Below are 26871 nucleotides of genomic sequence, written 5' to 3' on the forward strand. Positions count from 1 at the left end.
ACTCAGTGACGTTTCACTGGATCCACAAAACCAAGCATTTGAATGCAGATTCTACAGTCGAGGGAGGCAAGCACAGGTAAACCAGGTACACTTTTAAACAAAATTGTGTTTCCAAGAGTCATTTAACTTTTAGGCAGAGGCAGCATAGTGGCGCTGCTGCCTCATAACGCCAGGGACATGGACAACAAAGAGCTTTTCACTGTATCTCGGTTACACATGACAATAAACTCAACTGAACTGATGGGTTCGAACCCAACCTCGGTTGCTGCCTGCATGGAGTTTGCACATTTTTAGATTATTTTTTTTTAGATTTAGAGATACAGCGCGGAAACAGGCCCTTCGGCCCACCGAGTCCGCGCCGCCCAGCGATCCCCGCACACAAACACTATCCTACACACACTAGGGACAATTTTTACATTTACCTAGTCAATTAACCTACATACCTGTACGTCTTTGGAGTGTGGGAGGAAACCAAAGATCTCGGAGAAAACCCACGCAGGTCACGGGGAGAACGTACAAACTCCGTACAGACGGCGCCCGTAGTCAGGATCGAACCTGAGTCTCCGGCGCTGCATGGCAGCAACTCTACCGCTGCGCTACCGTTCACCCTATGACCGTGTGGGTTTGCTCTTACATCCCAAAGACGTCCGGGTTTGTAGGTTAAATCGCTTCTGTAAATTGCCCCTAGTGTGTAAGGAATGGATGAGAAAGTGAGATAACATAGAACTAGTGTAAGCGGGTTATCAATGGTCAGCATGGATTGGGTGGGTCAAAGGTCATGTTTCCATGCTGTATCTTTAAACTAAAACAAACCTAAATCTTACTCAAGGTCCGTTCATGGTGAAGATCAAATCTGTTGTAGATTCAGTCCATCCCGAGATGATGATATGTGGAGGTGCTTTGGTTACTGGAAGTAAACATTGAAGGATGGACCCAACAGTGACTTTCCCCGGTGGCAGCCCACTCTGCAGTTACAGCAGTGTCTTCTGCAAGATGTTCATGAAATACTTCCACCCACATCCTCAAAACGCTGTCTCTCCCAGGTATGGGAAATTAGATTTGAATGCGATCAAATGTCCTCACCTGTCAAATTGTTGACTTTCAGCAGCAAACCATGAGCTCCCAAGGCCTTTGTCCTTTCGTCCATCAGGCAAGACTGGGTAGTTTTGTGTGGAATGAAGAGCAGGATCACGAGGAGTTTGTCCAAAGTGTTCCTTCCAGTAGCGGGGCTGCCTCGGTTCCTGGCTCACAGTTAAACGAACCCTGGGGCCATGGGTGGCCCTAATAGCGCTGCCAAGTCCACCCATGCCATAGCTTTCAGAGAGTTGCTGGACCTCCTTGCTTCCTCGACCCATCATCATCGTTGTTATAGGTTTTGTGTTGGACTGTGGCTTTCATGTGACTGGAGCATCTTCTCCCTTGAGGCCATTATTGCAGGTAATCGATGCCTGGATCTCTTCGCTACTTTTCTGTTCATCAATAGGTTACCTCCAATTTTTTAAGCTCTCGTTTTTTGTAACAATCACACAGAAAATCATATTGACTTACTTCAAATACTTCCTTATCTAACTCATTAAAAGTTCCCTCAAAACCTAGAAAATAAAACTAATTCACCAATGAACACAACTGTGATATCTCAAAATCTACTCTCCAGTGTTTCAAGATGGCTGCTCATCATCACCTTCAAGGCATCTTACCTTTCTTCACCAACATGGCAAAGGTAGAGGGCAAAAGTTGTTTAGAAAGTGGTTATCCTTATTAAATAACAACTTTACAACCATCTAGAAGTAAAGGTGCTTTTTTTCCCCCTGCAATGGCACCAGTTAGCCTTCTGAACTGCAAAAATGTAATTTGAGTTGACAAAATGAAACAACCTCATTGATTTCAGGCATGGTGTTTGTTGAGTCTGGAAATACAGTTCATCATCATCCAATTCCAGTTACAAGCAGAGTTAAAAACTAAAAGGTCACAAAGGGCTAGAGTAACTCAGCAGATCAGGCAGCATATCTGGAGAACATGGATAGGTGATGTTTCGGGTTGGGACCCTACTTTGGACATCCGCCTGACCTGCTGAGTTACTCCAGCCCTTTGTGTGAACCACCATCCGCATTTGCTTGTTCCTAAAGATAAAGACTAGTTGTCCCAAATCGTTCCTCAACCCCACTTTGCAGGGTTCAGACCAGCAGACAGGGAATCAGTTGCATTTAATTAATGTTAATTAATGATATGATAATTAAAGACTTGATTTGAACAGCATCACCATCACCAAGACTTTGAAACTGTAGACAAGTCACAATCAACAGACAGGCTGCAAACATCAGATTTAAAATTTTAATGCACGAATCTCCAGCAACACAGTGACTTCCATCACCGGGACAATGACTTCAATTATGAATCAATGAAACATTTCCAAATAAATAAGTGGTTCATCCATAATGATATCCAAAATGACAATCCATTAAAAAAGTGCAAGTTCAAAAAAAAGTGTCACAATACTGGCCTATGTTTACAGTACTAATACTGTACAAATTAAATCATCTTTCACAAAGGAGGTAGAATCCAAATTCATTCAAATTCTATACCCTTGGAATATTCCAGTTTCATCGCAAGAGTTAGTGCTTATAGGATGCAACAATTAAAAACATTCATACCACTGATTTTCCTGATTGGAACACTTTGACAAATGTAATAATATTAAATACACCATTTACATGCAAATGTCTAGGTATTCCATGACACACTGGCACCATCTGAGGACTCGTCCTGATGAAGACTAATGTGGGGCAGCTGGTTGGTACCCATTGAAGAATTGGTGATGATGCAAGATGCAGCACTTGCATCAGCGGCTCATCTACCACTATTTGCAAATGCATGGGTTAGATTAAACATTGACTAACTCACTACCTCTCAACGTCAGTTACACTGCAGATAATTGCAGTGTCACACCAGTTTTCCAGTGCAGGGAGCCGATGCCTAAATTGAGAACTTGAGAAGACAATGATTAAAGCATCAATTTCTTTGAATATTCTGTGGTGAAAATAATCTTGAAGATGTTCCTTAATATTTTCTCAAGCAACAAAACCTCTCATCTTGATTTTCGCTGACTACCCTCATCTCCCACGCCAAAAACAGGGGCCAATTGCTGTTTGGAAAGTGGCTTAGATTTTGTTAAACTAATTAATTGACTACATAATCATCCAGAAATAAATATGCCTTCTAATGGCAGAGGTACTAAGGGGCACATGGCTATCTTCCGTGCAGTAAATTTCAATGTCTGTAAATATTAAATTATAGATTTCTCACATGGATTGTTACAGATTTACCATGTGGATTGTTCTGAAAGCCAGGATTCAGATCAGCCAGATTCTGTATAAGCTGCACATTTACAGCTTATGGCCAAGCATCGCTCTAAAGACACTGCTTGCCCAAGAGTTCAAGTTCCACTCCAGGATAAAGCGTGGAATATTGCACGAGAGAGAGTGCAGATCATCTTGCAGTGAACAGGTTCTGAACACATTGCAATAATGCATATGTTGCTGGAATCCATCCTTTCCTTTTCGCACTTGACAAACAGGACATCCAACTCACATTTAAATAAAGAAGACTATCTGCTGACCTGCCTCCTGTACTTTATGTAATTAGAAAAATAAAACTATCTTATTCATTCTGGGCAAGTGAATCCAAGAGTAAAAGTTATTATAAATCTTTAAAAGTACATAAAGATATTTTCAATTAGATACCCAATTAATGGAAATGTAACTACTTCTGCTTTAATTTATTATCATCTCATTATATATATATATATATAGCTCTACTATTTTCGGTCCTCATCATGTCAAACTCTGAAACGCTCTCTCCATTCAATTCATTATTCTAAAGTATGGAATTGTTTTCCTCTTCAAACGAATGAAAAATCAGTCCAATGATATCTTCAAATCAAAAAATGATCTTCAATGCGGCAAAAGTGAATAGCAGAGTTCGTTGAAGAAGGGTGCAGAGAATCATTGTTCACCGAGCCTTCAACGTCTTCACGGCTTTGGAGAGATTGCTGTAAAACTCAGCCATACTCGACGGAAAGAAAGAGTCCACCACTGACTGGGGGAGATAGCCACCCAGGTCAGTCTGAAAAAATGTGGTCAACTGGGTCTTCCGTGGCTCCCTAAAGATGAAAAACACACACAGAATGAGAAACGCGAAGGGAAATTACTTCCCTGTGCTTTCTCTGTCATTCACTATTTTACCTCAGCCTCACCTTCCTACACTAACCTCATGTCCCTTGAAATATCCAAACATCTATACGTCCAACAATAAGCCTCCACAGCATTCTATGGTACTAAAGTCTCAGAGTCACTACCATCTATGAGAAAGAATGTCACCTCAGACCCCTCCACTGGACCCTTATCTTTCTCTGCTAGGATACGTTGTGATGAAAACCTCCTTTCTCTAGACTATCTTTTGAATAATGTGCACTGATCCCATTCAACATGAAACCAGTTTAGTGTAGGAAGGATGCTGTTTACACCGAAGATAGACACAAAATGCTGGAGTAATTCAGCAGGACAGGCAGCATCTCTGGATAGAAGGAACGGGTGATGTTTCAGGTCGAGACCCTTCTTCAGACTGCATCAGACTTCAGACTACAGAGTCTGAAGAAGGGTCTCGACCCGAAACATCACCCATTCCTTCTATGCAGAGATGCTGTCAGTTCCTATGAAACCAGTTTAGAGATACAGTGTGGAAGCAGGCCCTTTGGCCCACCGAGTCTGCCCTGACCAATGATCAACGATACATCAGTTCTATCCTACACACCAGGGACAATTTACAGAAGCCAATTAACCTACAAATCTACTCCCTTTGGAGTGTGGGACGAAACTGGAGCACCCGGAGAAAACCCAGGCAGGCAGTCAAAGGGAGAGCATACAAATGCTGTACAGACGGCACCCGAAGTCAGGATCGAACCCGGGGCTCTGGTGCTAAGGCAGCAACTCTACTTGTAGGCAGTTGCTCTCACCATCAATTCAAGAACCTTATAAAAGTTCACTTTGTCAAAGAATAATGTTGAGTTTACAATTGTACAGTTCATGGTAACCCATAGCAGGAACTAGGTTAATCTGTTCTTTTCAATAAAATGGAAGACTTCTGGCTAAATTTGGAAATTTGAGGGTAGAAATGAGTAACTTTCTGAAAAACAGAATGTGAAAATTTTAAAATGAGCTTTACCCTGAAAGAGGAGCACAGAAACATCCACATGGATGATTGAATCCTCTCACGTAGTGAGGTTTCGGAGGACAGCCTGGGTGTTCTACATTAGTAGCTGTGAAGAAAACAGAATATTTGTCACTTCATATGATGGTGGCACAAAACATTGAAACCAAATGGGAACACAACTTGCAACAAGGTTTACTTTGAGCTTTGTACTGTGGTTCAACGTTGTATGAAGCAAGCCACGACACAAATTCAAACTTATATTCATTCTCCGATGGCAGCCACTGCAGGAAGGCTAGGTTATCACCCATCGGTAATTGTTCTTACACCCAGTGACTTGCTGAGCAAATTTAGAGATCAACACATTGCCCCGACTTTGTGGGAATTCCCTTTAATCCCATCCATAATACAAATTTTAAAATAAATTAAGACGTTTTTCCCCACATTGGACACTTTATTTTACTCTACTTGGGCTAAACCAGCTGTGCGATAGTTACCATTAGAGGATATTGTTCCATCTTCATATTGTTTGATTAAAATGACATCCACAAAGTCTCTTGGGGAGATAATGCCCAGGGCGGCTGAAGGTGTAACTGTCCTGCACACGGACAGAGTCTAGAGGGATAGAGTACAAACAGGTCAAGCATTTTCTGTTGCGTAGCTAACATGTTTCTCCACATATTTTAAGCCTAATTCTCAAATAGGGCACCAGGTTTCTTAAATAGGACGGCAATATTTCAAAGTGTGGCCACTTTCACAAAGTTTCCTACTGCACCATATGAGCGATATGTATTAACGGACATCAAATGACAAACTCAATGGAATTATTCTGGAGCAGGTGGCGAGGTTCAGCTGCCAATTTGGCAACTGCTAGCCACTTTCAGATTTGTCCAACATTTAGTCACTGGTTGAAATGGCGAGAAAGACACTTGTGCATCTTTTCTTTTGTGCACGGATGACAATTGACCCAGAATATAAAAGTAGTTACTGTTTTTATTTTCTTCAGTATAAACAGCAAGCATCAAATGACAGTGCATTAAATCTGAACACAATGTAAACACAAATGTCCGCGTGGTTTATTTGGTGGCACTTGTCTCTGACTCAGGAGGGAGTGGGTTCTCCTGAGGTCCAGGCAGAAACACAGGTCCATCTCTGAGAGAAATGGAAGGGGTAGGACATTCATCACCAATACAAGGAGAAAGAAGGGCAGCAGTGGCACAATACGTATACTCTGCGTGGAGGTTGCCGAGTGGGTTGTCTCCGGGCGTTCCTCCCAGAGGCAGAAGGGAAAATCGGAAGTGTCAGTATTACAGTATAGCAAAGGGGATTACAGAGGCATGAGGCAGGAGCTGGCCAAAATTGACTGGAAGGAGGCCCTAGCAGGGAAGACGGTAGAACAGCAATGGCAGGTATTCCTGGGAATAATGCAGAGGTTGCAGGATCAATTTATTCCAAAGAGGTGGAAAGACTCTAAGGGGAGTAAGAGACACCTGTGGCTGACAAGGGAAGTCAGGGACAGCATAAAAATGAAGGAGAGGAAGTATAACATAGCAAAGAAGAGTGGGAAGACAGAGGATTGGGACTCTTTTAAAGAGCAACAAAGGTTAACTAAAAAGGCAATACGGGGAGAAAAGATGAGGTACGAGGGTAAACTAGCCAATAATATAAAGGAGGATAGCAAAAGTTTTTTTAGGTACGTGAAGAGGAAAAAAATAGTCAAGGCCTTGAAGACAGAAGCAGGGGAATTTATTATGGGGAACAAAGAAATGGCAGACGAGTTAAACCGTTACTTTGGATCTGTCTTCACTGAGGAAGATACACACAATCTCCCAAATGTTCTAGGGGCCGGAGAACCTAGGCTGATGGAGGAACTGAAGGAAATCCACATTAGGCAGGAAATGGTTTTGGGTAGACTGATGGGACTGAAGGCTGACAAATCCCCAGGGCCTGATGGTCTGCACCCCAGGGTACTTAAGGAGGTGGCTCTAGAAATAGTGGAAGCATTGGAGATCATTTTTCAATGTTCTATAGATTCAGGATCAGTTCCTGTGGATTGGAGGATAGCAAATGTTATCCCACTTTTTAAGAAAGGAGGGAGAGAGAAAACGGGTAATTATAGACCAGTTAGTCTGACATCAGTGGTGGGGAAGATGCTGGAGTCAATTATAAAAGACGAAATTGCTGAGCATTTGGATAGCAGTAACAGGATCATTCCGAGTCAGCATGGATTTACGAAGGGGAAATCATGCTTGACAAATCTAATGGAATTTTTTGAGGATGTAACTAGGAAAATTGACAGGGGAGAGTCAGTGGATGTGGTGTACCTCGACTTTCAGAAAGCCTTCGACAAGGTCCCACATAGGAGATTAGTGGGCAAAATTAGGGCACATGGTATTGGGGGTAGGGTACTGACATGGATAGAAAATTGGTTGACAGACAGAAAGCAAAGAGTGGGGATAAATGGGTCCCTTTCGGAATGGCAGGCAGTGACCAGTGGGGTACCGCAAGGTTCGGTGCTGGGACCCCAGCTATTTACGATATACATTAATGACTTAGACGAAGGGATTAAAAGTACCATTAGCAAATTTGCAGATGATACTAAGCTGGGGGGTAGTGTGAATTGTGAGGAAGATGCAATAAGGCTGCAGGGTGACTTGGACAGGTTGTGTGAGTGGGCGGATACATGGCAGATGCAGTTTAATGTAGATAAGTGTGAGGTTATTCACTTTGGAAGTAAGAATAGAAAGGCAGATTATTATCTGAATGGTGTCAAGTTAGGAGGAGGGGGAGTTCAATGAGATCTGGGTGTCTTAGTGCATCAGTCAATGAAAGGAAGCATGCAGGTACAGCAGGCAGTGAAGAAAGCCAATGGAATGTTGGCCTTCGTAACAAGAGGAGTTGAGTATAGGAGCAAAGAGGTCCTTCTACAGTTGTACCGGGCCCTGGTGAGACCGCACCTGGAGTACTGTGTGCAGTTTTGGTCTCCAAATTTGAGGAAGGATATTCTTGCTATGGAGGGCGTGCAGCGTAGGTTCACTAGGTTAATTCCCGGAATGGCGGGACTGTCGTATGTTGAAAGGCTGGAGCGATTGGGCTTGTATACACTGGAATTTAGAAGGATGAGGGGGGATCTTATTGAAACATATAAGATAATTAGGGGATTGGACACATTAGAGGCAGGAAACATGTTCCCAATGTTGGGGGAGTCTAGAACAAGGGGCCACAGTTTAAGAATAAGGGGTAGGCCATTTAGAACGGAGATGAGGAAGAGCTTTTTCAGTCAGAGAGTGGTGAAGGTGTGGAATTCTCTGCCTCAGAAGGCAGTGGAGGCCAGTTCGTTGGATGCTTTCAAGAGAGAGCTGGATAGAGCTCTTAAGGATAGCGGAGTCAGGGGGTATGGGGAGAAGGCAGGAACGGGGTACTGATTGAGAGTGATCAGCCATGATCGCATTGAATGGCGGTGCTGGCTCGAAGGGCTGAATGGCCTACTCCTGCACCTATTGTCTATTGTGTACCCCAAAGATGTACAGATTGGTATGTTATTTGGCCACTGTAAATTACCTGTGTTAGTGAGTGGTGGAATTTAAAGAATGTTGATGAAAATGTAGGGAGAAAAAATTGGATAAATGTAGAATTGATATGTGGGTGGTCGAAGGATGGCATGGACCTGGTGGGTTGAAGGGTGGCATGGACCTGGTGGGTTGAAGGTTGGCATGGACCTGGTGGGTTGAAGGGTGGCATGGACCTGGTGGGTTGAAGGTTGGCATGGACCTGGTGGGTTGAATGGTGGCATGGACCTGGTGGGTTGAATGTTGGCATGGACCTGGTGGGTGGAATGTCCTGTTTTGTGCTGTATTTCTTCATGAAATTTCATCACTAAGAGAATGGCACAATCTGGAGATAATTTAGGATTGATAAAATGATATAGACCTCAGATTTTCCATTTGGAGGAATGTGGCTAAAGTAGCATCAACTGATGTTGAGCTCTCTCACTTCCTGGGCATCAGCAGCTACGAGCATTGCCATTCCACTGCCTGGAGCAAACAAAGCACCAACCTAGAATTATTCTTGCAAGTTATATCAAGCATGGCTAATAAACTTACATCATTGATGGTCTCAATCAGCTCAAACACTTTAACATTTTTGTCCCACTTCACTCTTAGTCCATCGGGCACTGGTTTGAGACATTCCCAAACTTCCTGAGGTGCACCTTTAATTATCCCCTCACCTTTGTACCTGGGTTAGCGACAACAACAAAGAAAAGAAAAAAGGATTCATGACAATAACTGACAGATATATTTTACAACTTGGAAATTAGCAACACTTTAAATTGTTAAAATGTCATAGTAAGGAGGGAGGTAATAGTAATGTTATAGTAATGGTTAAGGATAGAGCACACAGTTGTCTAGAACCTTACTCTGCATTTGATCTTCGCTGCAGGTACTTTTTGATTCCAAATGAATGAATTTATGTGTAAATACTATTGGCTTGTAAGTGCCTACTGCGTTATACAGCTGTGATTGTGGAAACAATAATGTCTCCAGGATGCCCAATATTTCCAATTTAAATCTCTTATCTACTGCATATGGATCTAATGCGGCTGGAAACTCAACCTCTCCACCTGACCCTTCTCTGCACTTCTGGCAACTGGGCCTCCAGTCATTACGATATCAACATCTAGCAATTCCATCCTTAATCTCATTCTCTCCACCTGCCTCTTCCCTTCATCTCAACAAAAGGCACAACATTCTTACATCGGTAGTTTCTTCTCCTCTCCCAGTGTTTGACCAAATGACCGATGAGAACAGGCACGATGTATTCATCAGCAGAGTGGGTTTACGGGCTGAGTGGCCAATTCTGCTTCTCTTTGCCCATGTTTAATCTTTAAACCTATCGATATTTCCTGTCCGATCGTTGGCCTAAAGCCCAGTTTGAAAATTACATTTCCCTTAAGTTATTTTTACTGGCCAAAACCATTCAAATGCAAATTGTAACATATAACTGGTGCCACCCGCAATCTCATTGTCAGCAGCTTTCTGTTCAATCTCTGTACACGGGTGTAGTTAGTACATTAGTCTTAATCTTGTGTTAACAGTATCATAGAAAATTTGCAATCACACCAACTATAAATTTAACCCTGTAAAAAGACGTCGAGAGATGAGGAAACCACATTTCCAATCCCCACATATGTAGGAACTTGCAAAGTACACTGAAAAAAAATCTCACAAGAATGTCAGATCTTTGACATAGTTCTATCGATTGACAAAGATACGATGAAGAGGCAGTTCCCCGAAATACAGTTGTGCACTGAGCTTGTGCATCAGCTTTAGACATAATGGCAACAGGATAAGTTCAACCTTTTCAAGCCTCAACTCCATTTCTCAACACAAATGGACCAATAATGTCCACATATGGACCAAGCGCAGGCAAGTGGGATCAGTGTAGCCGGGACATGTTGGCCGGTGTGGGCAAGTTGGGCCGAAGGGTCTGTTTCCATGCTGTGTCACTCTATGACAAGTATTATTCTCATTCTTGAAACCTCCAATTGGTCCTATTCTGTCTTTTGAGAGAATTCCAAATTTCCAATATCCTTGATGGAAAAAGGTGTTCACTAACATTTTTGGAAGAATTATTTCATGGAGTGTAGACGGTACTGGCAAGACTGGCATTTACAATGGACATTTGGCATGCTGATCCCGGGGGAGAATCGACGATTATCCAATACAACCACACTACTCTTTTAAATCTCTTTTCTACCTACGGTACTGGAGTTTGGCTTGATTGTGTTTACGAATATTATCATACATCTGATTTGATTGGATAGCATGCAAACAAAACCTTTCACTGCACTTCAGTACACGTACCAATAGTCAACCTAACCCGACCCTCCAGGCCATACCTGGAAACAGTTAAGAGTTAAACCACAATGGTGGGTTTGGATCAAATAATCTAGATCTGTCATGAATGTTTGCTCACCTCTCTTGAAGGAGTATCAGTGAACCACATGGATTTGTGAAATGGAAAACCAAAATTTCAATCACTGTTGCACACTAGGTTATTTTTTTTACCCCCAATTCCACATTGATTATTTGAAATTAAATTTCCATACGTAATAATGGGAATCTCTTGATAAAGAGTCAATGCATCTGGAACATCTAATGCTCTCTGACTATTGTAAACTTGGTATAATGGGAGGTCTGTACATATTTGTGACTAATGACATCTGGATACAGAAAGAACTACATTGCACTAATCAATTCTATACTTATAATTCACATCCGAGCAGCAAGCAAATCTTAGGTCAGCTGAAAATGTTGCAAGACAATGCACAATTGATCTAATCACAAGGGGTCTCATAGAGGATGACGACATGAACAGACACGTCTCCACACTCACAGGTTTCCAGAATATTCTGACGATGGTCTCCAGGACACACAAACATCATTCTACCAAAGAGAAACAAATTTCAATAATTACAGTTTGAATGGATAGTATTAAAAGTTGTGTAGCAAAGAAACATTATTATTAAACAGAACACATGAACATCATGGCAATGACAAGATCTAAAAAGCTACTCCAAGCTCAAAATGATTAGGCTGAAGAGTTAGAATGATCGGAGTGATTTAACCCATAACACAAACTGCACCATGACATTGAGTGTTTAGTTTTAGTTTAGAGAAATGGTGTAGAAACAGGCCCATCGGCCCACTGAGTCCGCGCCGAACATTGATCACCCATACTCTAGTCCTATCCTATATGCTAGGTTAATTTTACAGAAGCCAACTAACTTGGAAAAAACCCTTGCAGTCACAGAGTACGTACAAACTCTATACAGAGAGCGCCCATAGTGAGGAATGAACCAGGGACTGGTGCTTTCAGGCAGCAACTCTACCGCTGTACCACTACACATAATCTCTCCCATTGGCTAGCTTATCCCAATACTAGGAATGATTTTTAAAGTTGCTGTAGAAAGACTCTGGATAAACAGCAATCATTTGATATGATTTGACAACTGCCCCAGTTTTCGACCACCCTACTTATGTACAGCCTGTACAAAGGGACAAGCCTTGGATTTACCGACTGGTGTGGAGCTGCAACCATCTTGTGCCGGGGGGGAACACAGTTCATATTTCCACATGATCTGTTTAGATTACAAGCAGGAACATAATCCTGCCATAACCTCGGAGATGCGCATTGGCATTCATGGGCAGATTCTGCACATTTATTTTCTAAAGAATGGCCACACATTGACCAGAGAATATAAACTAAATCTGAAAATTGTAAATGAAAAACTAATCGTTCAAATTAAAATTCTAACTTTTTTGTTGCCCATGTGCCTTCTTTAAAAGGTCCGGCCTAGCCCAAAGCAATAAACTGTCTGGTTGGCCTTTGAGCCAACAAGTTATATTGTTCGGCAGTAGAATCTCATGACAGCACAAAAATTATTTCCAAAACAAGATCCAAGAAAAATGCGCAGAACCTTCAACCACTTTTCAGGAAGTCCTTCAACCTTTGATCAAGATAACTGTTTCCCTTTCTATAAGTTCCTGACCTTACGCCAAATCATGTTTGTCAATATACTTGCAGTGGATTGTCATACAATTTAAACAACTTTCTGAACCTGTTGTTTGTGGGTAGTTTGTTATATCTTAGGATCATGTAGTTAATGGAAAGAGGTTTGATATTTCTGGTATTCCTTTCAAATAGATGCATGATTTCATTAAAAAATGAATGAATGCATGGCGGAGAACAAAAACAGGAGCAGACTGCTCAGTCCTTCTAACCTGCTGATTTTCCCACACCATTTTCCTATCCTTCCACACCATTTTCCTATCCTTTTCACTCAATTCTTTTACTATCCAGGAATTTTTCAGAGTTCTCTGGAATAAAAGACTCCAAAGAATCAGCAATCTACAGATGAAGAAATTTCTCCTTATTTCAGTCCAAAGCAGTCCGCTCACTTATTCTGAAACTGAGCTCTGCCTCCATGCTCCTAGCATTTAATCTATTGAGGCGTCTAAATATTTTGTATGTTACAATCTAATCAGCTCTCACGGAACCAAACGCAAGACACTAGAGGCCTAGCCTATTCAATGTCTCTCAGAAACCAGTCTGGTGAATCCTTGCTGCAGCCCCCTTGATAACAAGTACAATCTTCTTTAGGGTAAGCAGATTAAAAGTGAACACAGTATTAGATATCTCACCAAGGCGCAATATAACATTGCAGCAAGCTGTTTATTCAAATACTCTTGTGATAAAGCCCAACACATCCCTTTCTTTTCCAAGTGCCGGCTGCATCTGTTCGCTGGCTTTCAATGACAAGTATTCCTTTCTACATCAACATTTCTGCTCTGTCGTACCATTTTCAACTGGATCTCACTGCAGTCTTCCTGAAGCAAAGTACTTACAATAGGGCCACCAGAGGCTGCAGAAGGATGAACAAGGAGGAGGAGCATCTTGTTGGGCAAGATGAAGAGTTCCTGCAAATGTTTCTGACATGCAGAGTGTATCCAACATTTTCTGTTTAATTCATGTTTGATAGATTCATTGTGTCTTGGGAAGCTAATGGTGAGGAAAGAGTGGAGAGGGGGAGAGAGTTCAGATAGGAGTTTGTATCTTCATCTTCAACATCTGAAAAGAGCAACACATCAGGAACATGGTACAGTAACCCCTCATTATAATGGACAATGGGGGGCGAATATTGCATGTTATTGCCAATTGCCGCTGTAAGCCAGTACGGTTTTATCATTGTATAAATAGTAGAAATCCAACAACTACAGTTGCTGGTTAATACACAAAAGGACACAAAGTGCTGGAGTAACTCAGTGGGTCAGGCTGATGTCTCGCATCGAGACCCTTCTTCAGGCTCTCGATCCCGAACTGGGCCTGGAATCCAGGAATCCAGGTGAGTTGATTATCCGGCCAGCTGGTGGCCGGGGGAGAGGCGAGGATCGGTGGAGTCATTGGTCAGGGTCTGCGAGCAGTCAGGATGCAGGTAAGGCTTGGCGGTGGCAAGCGCGGCCAGTAAGTGGCAGGGGAGACGGTGCGAGCTGGGGTACCAAGGGCAGCCGTCGGTAGGCCCGTCCGCTTTTAACCAAAATCCACTACACAGGTCTGTTAAAATGAGGGTTTACTGCAATTGTCACCTTATTCATGGAATGTGTTCACTACAATATTGCACCACTCCTGCAGTATGTTTACTGGTGTGGCAGAGCCATTTACAGGAAATTTAGAACTGTTTACTTTTGATGACTCACTGTAAACCCTCGCTCACGCTCCACCCTCAGTCCATGCACTATATATAGCACACCCATGACACTGCAACATGTGCATTTGTAGGATAGGCTCCAAGTCATCGTTGACTCGAGCTCCAAAGCAAACAAGAGAACAAACAGACTTTACTCTGGCTACATCCAACACTGTGCAACACCACCAACTGACAAGAGGTCCATGACAAGACCTGTGGAAATTGTTGACCACTTCCCATATTTCAAGAGTCACCTCTCAATGAAAGCAGACATTGATGATACAAACAATCACCCTCAATGTGTTAGACCAACCTTTGGCCACCTGAGAAAGAGTGTTTTAAGATGAAGACCTCAAACGTGGCACAGAGCTTTGTGAGCCACAATCAGCCAATCCATCCTCCCACTACTCCTCGAACCTTCTGTATATTTCCAGGCATAGATTATCCTACAGAAGCCACCACAAGGCACAGAGTACTACCAATACTGGAACATCCATCATCAGAAAAGCCACGGTAAACATCCTGTCCCAAGCCAAGTGAATCTCTACTTCTATTCCACTGGCTCTGAGATGGCATGCAAACAACCACTGCCAGACTCCTGAATGGGAACCCCATGACATGGCAAGAGATTAATCAGGCGGATAGAGGACACAATTCAAGGATGTTTTAATGAAAACGGACATCAACTTCATTATGTAGGAAGGAAATGCAGATGCTGGTTTAACTCAGTGGGACAAGCAGCATCTCTGGAAAGATGGAATTGGTGACGTTTTGGGTCAAGACCCTTCTTCAGACTGATCTTCATTGTTGGGTTGGAATGCCTGGCCCATGATTGCTCAAAATGATGCAGCATTCAGGACGGCACCAAGAATCTCAGGTTCCCTCATTGGCAATAGACGGAGACTCAGTGAAGGCAACACACCCCCCTCCCTAAACACCCACACCTCATCAAGCACTTCCTGTCCCATGTCTGGGAGCAACTCCAAACTGGAGGGGAAGCAAGTCAACCTGGATTCTGAGCAACTGCCCAATCAGGAGTAGAGACATAACGTACCAGGACAGAGGTCAGGGATAGAAAACGTGAAAGGGGACATTCTGTATACAATCTCTGATATCACAAACATTACATAATACATAACCATTTCTTATTTTGACACATATTTCTCTACCCTCCGTACTTAATTTGTCAACATTTCAATAAACAAGGCCCTCCACATGCATCCTCTCCCTGTATCCTCTCTGCCCCCGTATCCTCCCTCATCCTGTATCATCTCCCCTTGTATTCTCTCTCCCCTGTATCCTCTCCCCCATATCCTCTCTCCCACTGCATCCTCTCCCCGTAACCTCTCTCCCGCTGTATCCCCTCTTCTGTCTCCCCTCTCCCCCTGCATCCTCTCTCCCCGCATCCTCTCTCTCCCCCGCATCCTCTCCCCCCCTGTATCCTCTCCGCCCGCATCCTCTCTCCCCCCCTATCCTCTCTCTCCCCCGTATCCTCTCACCCCCCTAAATCCTCTCTCCCCCGTATCCTCTCTCTCCCCGCACATCCTCTCTCCCTCCCCGTATCCTCTCTCCCCCTGCATCCTCTCCCCTTATCCTCTCCCCGCGTATACTCTCCCCCCTTATCCTCTCTCCCCTGTATCCTCTCTCCCCTGTATCCTCTTTCCCCTGTATCCTCTCTCTCCCCCCGTATCCTCTCCCCTGCATCCTCTCTCCCCCGCATCCTCTCTCCCCTGTATCCTCTCCCCAATATCCTCTTTCCCCTGTATCCTCTCTCCCCGTATCCTCTCTCCCTGTATCCTCTCTCCCCCGCATCCTCTCTCTCCCCGTATCCTCTCTCCCCGTATCCTCTCTCCCCTGTATCCTCTCTCCCCAATATCCTCTTTCCCCTGTATCCTCTCTCTCCCCCGTATCCTCCCCCTGTATCCTCCCACCCCGTATCCTCTCTCCCCATATCCTCTCTTTCCCCTGTATCCTCTTTCCCCTGTATCCTCTTTCCCCGTATCCTCTTTCCCCTGTATCCTCTCTCTCCCCCCGTATCCCCCCCCTCCCCGTATCCCCCCCCCCTCCCCGTATCCTCCCTCCCTCACTCACCGACGCCTTGCACACCCGCCACCCGCCGCCGTCCCTGCAGTATCCCAGCAGCTTCTCCGCCACCGCGCCCGCCGCCGCCACGTAATCCATGCCGCCCGCTCGGCGGGTCGTGGAGAGGCCGGGGGTGGGGATGGGGATGGGGATGGGGGCGCCGGCCGGCCCGAGGCTGGGTGGTGACCCACAGGCCGCTCGGCCCGTCCCCGCTGCTGCTGCTGCCGCCGCCTCAGCCGCTGCCAGCTGCCCGCCGCCCGCGCGCTCTCTCCCATCCCCGCGCGGCACCCTGGGAGCTGTAGTCCGCCCGCCCACTCCCAGCACCACCCGCCTGCGGAAGCCGCGGTCCGCCGAACTACACTACCCAGGGGGCCGCGCGGCAGGAGTGGGCGGGACGGGATGAATGTGTCTGCAGAGGGGTGGCAACAATTACCCTCCCACAGTAATTACCTACACCCCTCCCCAGCAATTACCCCCACCCCACCCCCAGAAATTACCCCAACCCCCACCCCAGCAATTAACCCCCACCCCAGCAATTATCCCCACCCCAACCCCAGCAATTACCCCACCCCCAGCAATTACCCCCACCCCCAGCAATTACCCCACCCCCAGTAATTACCCCCACCCCAGCAATTACCCCCCACCCCAGCAATTACCCCACCCCCACCCCAGCAATTACCCCCACCCCAGCAATTACCCCCACCCCCCACAATTACCCCCACCCCCCACAATTACCCCCACCCCAGCAATTACCCCCACCCCCAGCAATTACCTACACCCCACCCCCAGCAATTACCTACACCCCACCCCCAGCAATTACTTACACCCCACCCCCAGCAATTATCCCCACCCCCAGCAATTACCCCCCACCCCAGCAATTATCCCCATCCCCAGCAATTACCCCCACCCCCAGCAATTACCCCACCCCCAGTAATTACCCCCACCCCCCACAATTACCCCCACCCCCCACAATTACCCCCACCCCAGCAATTACCCCCATCCCCAGCAATTACCCCCCACCCCAGCAATTACCCCCACCCCCAGCAATTACCCCCACCCCTGCAAGGGCGGTCATGGTGGCGCGGCGGTAGAGTTGCCGCCTTACAGCAAATGCAGCGCCGGAGAACCGGGTTCGATCCCGACTACGGGTGCTGTCTGTACGGAGTTTGTACGTTCTCCCCGGGACCTGCGTGGGTTTTCTCCGAGATCTTCGGTTTCCTCCCACACTCCAAAGACGTGCAGGTTTGTGGTTTAATTGGCTTGGTATATGTAAAAATTGTCCCGAGTGTGTGTAGAGCAGTGTTAATGTGCGGGGATCGCTGGTCGGCACGGACCCGGTGGGCCGAAAGGCCTGTTTCTGCGCTGTATATCTAAACTAATCTAAAATACCTTACCCCCAGCAATTACCCCACCCCCAGCAATTACCTCCCACTTGGATCCCCCCCTCCCCCTTTATTTCTCCCCTCTCACTCCTGCCTCTGGCTTCACAATCTTCAACCTGTCTCCCACCTTCCTTTCTTATCTCTGGAATTTGTTCCAACCATCTTCCCATGAACCCCCCCCTCCCGCCTGTGTTCACTTCTTACCTGCTGCGCCTCATCCTGTCTCCCCTCTCTCCCAGAAGCCCCCCCCCCAACCTTTCAATCAGTCTGAATGGTCACGCCCTGAAACATCACCCCTCCATGTTCTCCAGAGATGCTGAGTTACTCCAGCCCTTGTGTGTGTCCTTTTGTTTTTTTAGCTGCCTGCCTCTCTCTCTCTCTCTCTCTCTCTCTCTCTCTCTCTCTCTCTCTCTCTCTCTCTCTCTCTCTCTCTCTCTCTCTCTCTCTCTCTCTCTCTCTCTCTCTCTCTCTCTCTCTCTCTCTCTCTCTCTCTCTCTCTCTCTCTCTCTCTCTCTCTCTCTCTCTCTCTCTCTCTCTCTCTCTCTCTCTCTCTCTCTCTCTCTCTCTCTCCATTTCCCACTCTCTCTCCATTTCCCAAGTCGCCTTACTCATTGCTCAACCCAAGAGGCAGCAAGGATGGTCCCACCATCCTCAGCCACAAGGCCGCTGCGCCTCTGATGAAAGAAGCAGTCATGTCTCCTGGATTGTCATCATGTTTCTTTATTTAGTCAGAAAGGAATGTCTTTCTTCTGATGAAGGTATTAGTCAGTCTGGCTGAGTCAGTAGAGAAACATCCTACAATAATGCATCATCGACAATGTTTCATACAATAGGTTTGGAATAGAGAGGGTTAATGCCTATAAGTCTCTAGGTTAAGGTGGAAAGATTTAATAGGAAAGCAAGGAGTAACTACTTTTACACAAGGGGTGGTGGGTGTATGGAACGAGTGGTAGAGCAGCTGCCCTCACCGCGCCAGAGAGCCAAGTTTAATCCTGACCTTGGGCGCTGTCTGTGCAGAGTTTCCACATTCTTGCTGTGACCCTGAGGGTTTTCTCCGAGAGCTCTGGTTCCTCCCACATCCTAAAGACGTGGGGGTTTGTGTGTTGCCCCTGGTGTGTAGGGATAAGAAGCTTGGAAAACATGGAACTAGTGTGAATGGGTGATTGCTGGGGGGAATGGCCTGTTTACATTGCGATCAATGAATTAAAAGCTGCTTATTTCTACTTAATCCTCGTTCTGATGAAGGATCTTCCACCCAAATTATTTAAATCTGTTTCTCTCTCCTTTGACGCTGCCTGACCTAATGAGCAATTCCAGCATTTTGGGGTTATTTCAAGTGTAGATTTTCAGAATCTACAGTCAAAAGTATAGATTTATTGCTCTTTCAATAATCTAACTTTCTCAGTGAGCCAGACTGCTCAGTCCGCCTAAACCTACCTGATATCCCAGTTACCAAACACTTCAACTCCCCCTCCCATTCCCACACTCACCTTTCTGTCCTGGGCCTCCTCCATTGTCAGAGTGAGGCCCAGCACAAACTGGAGGAACAGCACCTCGTATTTCGCTTGGGCAGCTTACACCCCAGCAGTATGAATATTGACTTCTCTAACTTCAAATAGCCCTTGCTTTCCCTCCCACCCCCTTCTAGTTCTCTGACCAATCTGACTGTCCTCTGATTAAATTTTTATCTGTTTGCTTCGTTGTTACCTTCTCCTAGCTAACAATGATCTACAGTATTCTACATTTTCCTTGAACCCCATCTCTTTTGATGTCACCTTTTTTACGCCTTACACTTCCTTATCTCTGTGTCTCCCTTTCCCCTGACTCTCAGTCTGAAGAAGGGTCTCGACCAGAAACGTCACCCATTCCTTCTATCCGGAGATGCTGCCTGTCCCGTTGAGTTACTCCAGCATTTTGTGTCTATTTTCAGTGTAAACCAGCATCTGCAGTTCCTTGCTACACACCTCTCAGGGAGTCAGTAAGATGGTGAATTGTTCCCAGTTTGTGGGGAGTGGATGGGAAATTGGATAGCATAGAACCAGTGTGGACTCGGTGAGTTAAGGGACTGTTTCATGCTGTATCTCTAACAACTAAAATAACATTCAGCATAGATACACCACGCAGTAGTACGTTCTGTACAAGTTGACCTTGTGCGTAAACAAAGGTATCCCTCTAGACATTGGAACATATCAGCTCATTAGCCTCAGTAACATTTAGTTCAACATTTGCTCTTGACTTGGGTCTGTTTAGTTTGTCACTAGAAGGTTTTGCACCTTTCTCCTTGCTGTGAATGACCTGTATGTACTGGTCAGTGCTGCTATTTTGTTGGTCGCTGCTCGACGCTATGGATACTGAGTCTGATTCGGTCAGTGACTGGTCGGCCTTCTGCTTGGCCTTGCGCTTGATGTGAGCACCTGTACTTTGGATGGCAGGTCCCTGATGGTGGGACGTCCCAGGTGCAACATTGTCCCGAGCAGCCTCGTGCCCCTCGTTGTACGATTCGTACTGAATCTGGGCCGAGTCTTTCCCGATCAGCAGCCGACTGTCTTTGCTGTCACCGATGTAGAAGCGAGTGGGTTGGTGGAGGTCTGACAGGGAGTGGGGGCGAGGTGATGTGAAGGAGGTTTGTGCCATACCTTCCTCCCCCCCCTCCCCCACGCTGAAGTGTAACTGTGAGCTCCCCCCCTGTGCCCCGTGCATGACGTAATGCTTCACCTTGCGTGGCAGCATCTCCACCATCTCCCTGGGCTCCTCCATGGTGTATCGTGTGGTCATTCTGCTGACCGGACGCATCATCCTCTTCCTGGATTCCCGCTCATTGACCAGGATGTACCGGGCCGTGTGGACCCGGCGGCCCAGGATCGTCTGTGGGGGACCGCGCGCAGGGGAATAGCTAACTGGTCGCACGCACTTCCTAACCGGCACCTCGGCACGGAGATGCTCCGGCAATTTGGCCACCTGGCTGGTCGGTGGCTTGGCTCTGTAGTGGCCGCTCGTGGTTCCTGACACAGCTACCGGGTACCTGGGGAGACAAGCAAGGTGTAGAAACAAGCAGGTCCAAACCTGGCCCAACCCAAAACATCACCCATCCTTTTTCTCCAGAGAGAAGAGTATAGAAGTTGGGAGATCATGTTGACATTGTATAAGACATTGGTGAGGCCACATTTCAAGTATTGTGTTCAGTTCTGGGTATTGTGTTATAGGAAAGATGTTGCCAAACTGGAAAGGGCACAGAGAAGATTTACGAGGATGTAGAGGGTGTGAGCTATAGGCAGAGGTTGAGTAGGCTGGGACTCGATTCCTTGGAGCACAAGATGATGAGGGCTAATCTTATAGAGGTCTATAAAATCATGAGAGGAATAGATAGGGTAGATGTACAGAGTCTCTTGCCCAGAGTAGGGGAATCGAGGACCAGAGGACATAGGTTTAAACGTGAAGGGGAAAAGATTTAATAGGAATCTGAGGGGTAACTTTTTCACACAAAGGGCGGTGGGTGTAGGGAACAGGCTGCCAGAGGAGGTAGTTGAGGCAGGGACTCTCCCAACATTTAAGAAACTGTTAGACGGGTACATGGATAGGACAAGTTTGGAGGGATATGGAGATATGGGATATAAGATCATGTGAGAGCAGCAGAATTCGGCCATTTTGCCCATCCAGACATTATATTGCAGAATATTTCACAGTGTATTTAAACTCTTATTTTTCCACAGGAGGGAGGTCGTTTATTGCTATCCCTGTATACCTGGGCTTACTGGACTTTGTCTTGCAGTAAACGTTATTCACGTTATTCCCTTTAATCCTGCATCTCTACACTGTGGACGGCTCGATTGTAATCATGTATTGTCTTTCCGCTGACTGGTTAGTACGCACCAAAAGTTTTTCACTGACAATAAACTAAACTCAACTACACAAACACATAACTGTAGTAAAACACAAAGTGCTAAGTAACCCAGGTCAGGCAACATTTGTGGGGGGAAAGGAGAGGCGACGTTTCGGGTTGAGACCTTTCTTCCTACCGAGTGATGAGTGTTTGACGGCACTGGGCCTGTACTTGCCAGAGTTTAGAAGGATGAGATGGGGGATCTAATTGAAAGTTACTGAATAGTAAAAGGCCTGGATAGAGTGGATGTGGAGAAGATGTTTCCACTAGTGGGAGAGTCTAGGACCAGAGGGCACAGCCTCAGAATAAAAGGACGTACCTTTAGAAAGGAGATGAGAAGGAATTTCTTTAGTCAGAGGGTGGCCTAACTGTGTTCCTATGACCTATTGACTGTTGTATGTTGGCAGGTCATGAGGCTGTTATGAACCACAGTAGTAATCTGTAGTTTTGTGCTTCCTATTACTGACTATGAACTTTCAGAAAATTTGATGAACTGAATTTATAATCTCAGTTGCCCTGATGAATTTTGTGATCCTTCCGTTAGTGTGAGACTGTGTTGTAGTATTGGATGTATGTTCTGTATTTCTAAAGTTAAAACTATAGCCGTGCATGTCATTAGTGGAAGGGCACTGACCTGTGTGGGTGGTGTTCAGTCCGCTGATTCAGGGCAGCTCCAGCAGGCTGGTGAATTTGATCGGTGACCCGCGGGGCGTTGGCAGGATGAGGCAGCTGATGGGAGATGCTCTGGACACGAGTCCTGGCACTGGCCGGTGAGTCGGTGTTCACCAGGCCCCCGTTCCTGTGCGGCGATGACTGGAGGGATGAGCCCTGGCTGCTGCCATCACTCTCATGTTCCTCACCCTTGCTTTCTTCCTGAAACCTTGCTGCACACAAGTGAAGCATGCAAACGTTACCCATCGCCATACGACATCGGAGCAGTATTAGGCCTTTCACACCATGAAGTCTACTCCACCATTCCATCATGGCTGATCTATTTTTCCCCCTCAGTCCCATTCTCTTGCCTTCTCCCCGTAACCTTTGACACCCGTACTAATCAAAAACCCATCAATCACAAATACCCAATGATGGCCTGATGACTAATCAAGAACCTATCAATCTCTGCTTTAAAAATTAAAACTACTTGACTAAGAAGAGCTTTCTAAAATTCCAGGTTAATTCCGTTCACAGCAATTCCTTCAACGAGCAGCAAACGTTTACAGTGCCTTACTCATCCTCTCTAAACTCAAAGGTATTCAGACTAAAATAACACAGAGCATATTAACTTTGGGAAAATACTGAAAACATTAAAAAAATATATGTAAAAGATCTCTAATGTAATGAATCTCCAGTTTAACCTGTTTCATAGAATAATATGTTTATTGGTGAGAGTTTCTGACCTGCTACCATCTGTGATACTTTCTTCTTATCTTCCGTTCTCTCCTGCAGGCAAAAAAGACCTGAATATTCACAGCTCTTTGTCCAAATGAAACTTAATCATGTAACAACATGCCAAACGTTTCAAGAGTCGAATACAATGTACGTACAACTTGCAGTTGCATCCGCAGTTGGTTGTTGGTAAACTTTAGTGAGCGAGCGATTGATTGGAGATAATAGATCAGCATACTGGAAGGGGAAAAGGAACAAATCACAAAAATGGACATGCAGCTCAAGTTGATTGAATTTACATTAATGTTATTGGTGTAGGGAAATAACTGCAGATGCTGGTACAAATCGAAGGTATCACAAAATGCTGGAGTAACTCAGCAGGTCAGGCAGCATCTAGGAGAGAGGGAATGGGTGACGTTTCGGGTCGAGACCCTTCTTCAGTCTGAAGAAGGGTCTCGCTCGACCTGATACATCACCCATTCCCTCTCTCCTAGATGCTGCCTGACCTGCTGAGTTACTCCAGCATTTTGTGATACCTTAGTGTTATTGGTGTTAGCTCTTCACTGGATGGTCGTATGGCTACCTACGTGGTCATGAAGAACCCGAGGCATGTCGGTTGTGGGATGCATTAGGCGAGTCTTGATCATGTTCATAAGTTCATAAGTCATAGGAACAGAATGAGGCCATTCAGCCCATCGTCTACTCTGCCATTCAATCATGGCTTTTCTATCTTTCCCTCTCAACCCCATTCTCCTGCTTTCTCTCCATAACCCTTGACACCCGTACTAATCATGAATCTATCTAGATTGACACAAAAAGCTGGAGTAACTCAGCGGGTCAGACAGCATGTCTGAAGAAGGGTTTAGACTCAAAACGTCACCTACTACTTTTCTCCAGGGATGCTGCCAGTCCTGCTGAGTTACTCCAGCATTTTGTGTCTTTCTTTGGTGTAAACTGGCATCTGCAGTTCCTTCCTGCACAGTTCTTCAGATACTAGTGCCTCCATAACCTGGTCATTTGTTTCACTGATGCCTGTGGAACTTCTCGGTTTACAACCCCTCCCTTGCGTTTCCTGCACCAAAGGCCGACTGTGTTTCACGAGTAATGCACTCATTAAATGTTTGGAACAATCATAAGTATGGAATTGTGCGATAGAAATCCCTGCCACGTCTCCTCCCTTCCTGTCTATCGTTACATAATAGAAACTGCAGATGTTAAATGACGAGAGATTGCTTCTAATAATCCTCCCATGTGACATTTTAGTTGAAATTCATTTCTGTTCCTCATCCAACAACAAATTAATTCAGGAAAGATGAACTGTTGTGATACAAACACAGGCCCTTCGGCCCAACTTGCCACTGGCCAACATGCCGCATCTACACTAGTCCCACTTGCCTGCATTTGGCCCATATCCCCTAAACATGTCCTATCCATGTACCTATCTAAATGTTTCTTAAACGTTGCGATAGTCCCTGCCTCAACTACCTCCTCCTCCGGCAGCTCGTTCCGTACACCCCCAACCCTTTATGTAAAAAGTTTATCCCTTAGGTTCCTGTTAAATCTTTTCCCCTTCACCTTAAACCTATGTCCTCTGGTCCTCGATTCCCCTACTCTGGGCAAGAGACTCTGTGCATCTACCTGATCTATTCCTCTCATGATTTTATACACCTCTATAAGATCACCCCTCATCCTCCTGCGCTCCAAATAATGAAGTCCTAGCCTGCTCAACCCCTCCCTTTATCCGTGTACTGTGGACAGCTTGATTGCAATCTTGTATAGTCTTTTCTTTGACTGGATAGCAGGCAAACATAAGAATTTCACTGTACCTCGGTCCAGGTGACGATGATAAACTAAACTGAACTTACAAGAGCAGGAGCAGGGCAGGCAGAACCACCACGGGACTGGTAACATAACTCATCACCATATTGAACCAGCCGGGGAAATCATTCACGATTGTCTCAGACACAATGTCGTAAATCTTATCCTGGCCACTGTTCAAAACATTAAAATCCAAACCCTCAATTAATATTGTCTGAGTGCTATTTATTCAAACATTCTTTTTTGATGATTTTAAAATATGAAGTATAGAATTTATATAGAGCATATACTTACAAGTATATAAAAAATATATGCTTAAAGTATATAAAGATCTTAAAGAATATTAATGATTTTAAAGTTTATTATGCACTTAGAAACATAGAAAATAGGTGCAGGAGTAGGCCATTCTGCCCTTTGAGCCTGCACCGCCATTCAATATGATCATGGCTGATCATCCAGCTCAGTAACCTGTACCTGCCTTCTCTCCATACCCCCTGATCCCTTTAGCCACAAGGGTCACATCTAACTCCCTCTTAAATATAGCCAATGAACTGGCCTCAACTACCTTCTGTGGCAGAGAATTCCACAGACTCACCACTCTCTGTGTGAAGAAATGTTTTCTCATCTCGGTCCTAAAAGACTTCCCCCTTATCCTTAAGCTGTGACCCCTTAAAGTATATAATTTATATAAAGTATATACTGAAAAATATGTAAAAATATATACAAAGTATATAAAGATTTTAAAGAATATTAAAGTTTAAATGACGATGAATGTTTTTCAAGTATATTATATACTGAAAGTATATAAAGATTAAAAAATATATGAAAGCATAATGATCATAATGATTTTAAAGTATCTTACCTGAAAGGCCCACAGTTTGGCGATGGGCGATATCTAGCAATAGCAAACACAGTGGGCAACATGCACAAGAAGAGCATGAATAAGGTCATGGCCAAGTAGAAGTTGTTGGACCTGGGAGAGAAATCACACAATAGCAGAACATCCTCACAGCACATCGCTGACAGCATTGCAGGGCAGTAATGTGGAGGCAGGGCAATTAGTAGAGTTCCTCAGTGACAGTGTGTTTGAGGACAGTGTGAGGAGCCTAATCTTTTGATTCACATCAATCTCAATTTGCAGATAACTGTGCGCCAAGTTCTCCACTGTGCAGTAGAAACGAGGAACTGTCAATACAGCTTGACAAAAACAGACACAGAGTGCTGGAGTAACTCAGCGGGTCAAGAAACATCTCTGGATAGAAGGAATGGGTGACGTTTCAGGTTGAGACTCTTCTTCTAGAGAAGAAAGGCGACATCTCTGGAGAACATAGATAGATGACGTTTCAGGTTGCTGGAAACTGAAGAAGGGTCCCAACCTGAAACGTCACCTATCCACGTTCTCCTGAGATGCTGCCTGACCCGCTGAGTTACTCCAGCACTCTGTGAAACGTCACCTATCCATGTTCTCCACAGATGCTGCCTGACCCGCTGAGTTACTCCAGCACTCTGTGAAACGTCACCTATCCATGTTCTCCAGAGATGCTGCCTGACCCACTGAGTAACTCCAGCACTCTGTCCCCCACTATACTAACTGGATGTTGATCACAAACTCATTTCCATGAGCCTTTCTCAGCAAGCAGTAGTCATAGCTTGTACCAGTACTTGTTCAATCACCAGATCATCCCAAACTTTCAGCCTTCCTATGGTGGATAATTCACATCACTATCACCTATACAACATTGTGGCCTGTTTGACTTCTGCAATAGACACAGAGTTGAAGGATGAGAATCAAAATTAAAGAATTTTGTGTCAGCCCAGACATTTAAAGACATTTTATCTCCTGTGGAGGATAGTTCATAAAGTCATGAGTT

The 26871-nt window shown here is 45.1% G+C and overlaps 2 protein-coding genes across 3 annotated transcripts in view; both read right to left on the reverse strand.

Moving 5' to 3' along the window:
* Nucleotides 1-2317: 2317 nt before the first annotated feature.
* Nucleotides 2318-16812, reverse strand: stard5 (StAR related lipid transfer domain containing 5). 2 transcript variants are annotated; one of them, XM_078427351.1, is made up of 6 exons: nt 16544-16760; nt 11602-11651; nt 9309-9441; nt 5703-5820; nt 5221-5314; nt 2318-4159 (listed from the first exon to the last, which is right to left on the reverse strand). In XM_078427351.1, the coding sequence occupies exons 1-6, from the start codon at nt 16631-16633 to the stop codon at nt 4009-4011; spliced, it is 636 nt and encodes a 211-aa protein (XP_078283477.1). In that variant the 5' UTR covers nt 16634-16760; the 3' UTR covers nt 2318-4008. The 2 variants fall into 2 exon arrangements, with proteins under 2 accessions (XP_078283477.1, XP_078283476.1); XM_078427350.1 differs by lacking the exon at nt 11602-11651 and having other exon boundaries at nt 16544-16812.
* A 1820-nt stretch (nt 16813-18632) lies between these two features.
* tmc3 (transmembrane channel like 3) overlaps nt 18633-26871 on the reverse strand; it is a 28144-nt gene continuing 19905 nt past the window's right edge. Inside the window, exons 16-21 of the mRNA XM_078427235.1 lie at nt 25863-25973; nt 25048-25173; nt 23341-23419; nt 23194-23236; nt 22431-22680; nt 18633-20938 (exon numbers count right to left, since the gene is read on the reverse strand). Of these exons, the coding sequence (XP_078283361.1) occupies nt 20089-20938; nt 22431-22680; nt 23194-23236; nt 23341-23419; nt 25048-25173; nt 25863-25973 (1459 nt within the window). The 3' untranslated portion in view covers nt 18633-20088. The remainder of the gene's footprint in view (nt 20939-22430; nt 22681-23193; nt 23237-23340; nt 23420-25047; nt 25174-25862; nt 25974-26871) is intronic.

The sequence above is a fragment of the Rhinoraja longicauda genome, chromosome 33 (assembly GCF_053455715.1).
Source record: "Rhinoraja longicauda isolate Sanriku21f chromosome 33, sRhiLon1.1, whole genome shotgun sequence".
Taxonomy (NCBI): domain Eukaryota; kingdom Metazoa; phylum Chordata; class Chondrichthyes; order Rajiformes; family Arhynchobatidae; genus Rhinoraja; species Rhinoraja longicauda.

Excerpts from the sequence above, each read along its gene's own strand:
- stard5 (XM_078427350.1), bottom strand. The coding sequence starts at position 16,809 with ATGGGAGAGAGCGCGCGGGCGGCGGGCAGCTGGCAGCGGCTGAGGCGG. Across the intron at positions 9,442-16,543 it reads GGCGGGTGTGCAAGGCGTCG|GTACAAAGGTGAGGGGATAA; the intron begins GTGAGTGAGGGA and ends TCGCTAACCCAG. Across the intron at positions 5,821-9,308 it reads TGATTGAGACCATCAATGAT|ACTCTGTCCGTGTGCAGGAC; the intron begins GTAAGTTTATTA and ends CTATCCCTCTAG.